This window comes from Nematolebias whitei, chromosome 13 (assembly GCF_014905685.2).
Source record: "Nematolebias whitei isolate Nwh7 chromosome 13, NemWhi1, whole genome shotgun sequence".
Taxonomy (NCBI): Eukaryota; Metazoa; Chordata; class Actinopteri; order Cyprinodontiformes; family Rivulidae; genus Nematolebias; species Nematolebias whitei.
The window spans coordinates 25981184-25983951 of record NC_056510.1 but is presented as its reverse complement, the minus strand read 5'-3'; the positions used below and the strand labels follow the sequence as shown (position 1 = coordinate 25983951).

General features: G+C 37.8%; 1 protein-coding gene across 1 annotated transcript in view; it reads right to left on the bottom strand.

Annotated features, from left to right (window-relative positions):
- The window catches only part of sytl5 (synaptotagmin-like 5), a 74844-nt gene that overhangs the window by 69948 nt on the left and 2128 nt on the right, over positions 1 to 2768 (bottom strand). The window contains exon 3 of the mRNA XM_037686188.1: positions 967 to 1029. Coding sequence (XP_037542116.1) covers positions 967 to 1029 — 63 coding nt within the window. The remainder of the gene's footprint in view (positions 1 to 966; positions 1030 to 2768) is intronic.

Genomic DNA, 2768 nt, shown 5'->3' with positions numbered 1-2768 from the left:
ATATATATATATATATATATACATATATATATATATATATATATATATACATATATATATAAGCATTTTAAACCCTTCCCACACTCTTGCTATATTCTAAACAATGTTTCTAAACTCTTAACACTAAAAGAGCACCGAATGTAATGATTTCAGCTCCCTGCATCCTCTACTCTTTGCCACCTGCAAGCGCTCTTGGCCACGCCCACTTCTACACTCTGCATCTGAACAGCTGATCAGCTGCAGCAGGGAGTTTATCCTGCAGTGTGGGCTGCACAAAGCTGCAGGATGAAGCTTTTTCTGCTGCTCTGGGCTGCACAAATGTGCAGCAGGTGCTAAATAATTTTAAATAATGTATTTAAAATAAAAAAAATTCCATGCTGATCGTGTGGCTCATCCATCAATCAGCCAATTGTGTGTCATGTCCAGTCTTATTTTGAAAAACCGCGATAGAGCTAATTTGTGATAAACCAAGTAGCGAGGGACTACTTTAACTAATTACAGATAAATCTTATGTCAGAATATAATATAAGACACAAATAAAAGACAACAACAAGCCTAATTTTGACTACGACTTTGTTTCTGCAAAATCAATTTCAGAAAAAAAAAAGACTTTAGATCAACAGCAGCCGGTAATTATGTCCCTAAAAAACTGTTCAACTTGACTGGCTAAAACTGGCAGAATTAATATGTTTTTCTTTTTATTCAGTAAGGTTTAATTCCTGCAGGAACCAGCCAAGATAATTAATTAACTTCTTTCTGTGACGAGTTTAGGTTTAAACAGGAAGACCAAACACAAACATGAACTGAGCATGCAGGTACAGTACAATGAGGAGAATCAGCTCTAATCAGGTAAAATAAATCTTAATATAATATTGAACGAGCCATGCAACATTCATGCTGCGCTGCTCATGTTTCATTATTGTAGTGGAAACAAGTGCATGCGCAAATGTCAAAGAGGAGACTCACAGTCTCAGCATCCGAGTCGGGGACATTAAGGTACCACCTTCTTTCAGAGCCAGGAGTGGAGGACTGGGATTTACCAACAGGAGCGGAAATAAGAAATAAAGAGAAGGAGCTTGTTGAGGATCAATGCAGAGAGCCAGGCTACCAGCACCAGGAAACCCCATTACACACTGTTACCATGGCGATTATCATATAAAACCACAGAGAGTACAACTCATCTGGAATCAGCAGTGAAATCAAGAGAGATGCACAGAAAACGCAAACAGTAAGAAACAAGTGTGCAGAAATGAAGTGCACCCAAGAAAAGTCTAAAAATAAAAACTAAAGTGTTTGATAAAAAATAAAAAAAATCCTTAAAGCCTAAAAGCAGATCTTACAAACACTTTTTTTTTGTTTCTAAAAACTTCTATTTAATATATAAACACGCTTCAGGGGCAGATTTCATCAGAGCTCTGTGTTGTTTCCTGTCAGCTCATTTATGCAGCGAAACGAACTACGAGTCACCTTTAATCTGCTTCCAACCTTTAGTTCTTCAACGCTGTTGAAGAAGATTACATAAATATTTTATTTTAAAAAGTGGAACTTCAATACCATTAGCAAAAGACCTGCGTGCGTTAAAAGTCCGAGACTGTTGTTTGGATTCATGTTTCAGTGAAGCGTAATTTTCCGGCTGAAGCAACAGATTTGAATGCAAAGTGTAGCATCAATAGTTACGCAGCAGCAGCGTATCTCTGCATCAGTTTGCTCTTGGGGGTGGTTTGCCTCGTATCATTGATTGCCATCAGCAGCTTCAGCGGTTGCTCAGGTCAGATCCTTTAGTTCAAATGTTAACGTGTCCCCAGGCAAGAAACACTTAGGAGAAGAGCTGCAGAATGCAATCAATCAGCAAAAAGTGAAACGGATGCTGCAGTCAGAAATGTAAAGAGCCAGTGTTATAGTTGCTGTAATATTATGTGCTTTTGTTTTGTAGATGAAAATGGAAACTAGCTAAACATCCAAAACACATTTAGAAATGTAGCCTTTTTCCTCTTCTGTTTAAAGTCTGAACAAATTCCAAAGGAAAATAACATTTGGCTTTTTGGTGAGAAAAACAGCTGCAGAAGTTTTTCACTGTTTCAGTTCAACACAGCTGTCTGCTGATAAACTCTGACAATAATGTGCAACTAAATCATCTCCAACATATACATTCTGCCTTTACCGGTATGCTTGAAGAAACATCCACTGTGCGAGAAAAGAAACATTAGTCGGGCTTTAAACAATCTGACCCGACTCGGCCCCAGCCCATAGCCATTTTTTCCGAACCCGACTCAATCTGATCAAATTAACTGTAATTACAGGCCTGACTCCGAAAAAAATAAATAAAATAAACAACATTGCTTTTATTAAGCTTTTACTGCATTTGTAAGCAAATCAGTTTGACATGATATTCTAAAAACGTATTTCAAAGAAAGGAGGATATAAGATTTCTTGTTTCACCAAATGGATATTAACGTACAAAATGAATAGCCTAAAAAAATCAACTCTAAAGACAGACTATTATACAGATGAACAAAATATTTTAAGAGCAAAGTTATTTGGAAAAATATAAAACAAGGCTATTTTAATTGAACGTGCTGTTCGCTTCGGTTTTTGTAGATGCTGCTACTTCCTTCACTGCAGATGAGAGCAGGTGTGGAGACACGTGAGGCCGATGATCCGCAAATCAATCCATCCATCCATCCATCCATCCATCCATCCATCCATCCATCCATCCATCCATCCATCCATCCATCCATCCATCCATCCATCCATCCATCCATCCATCC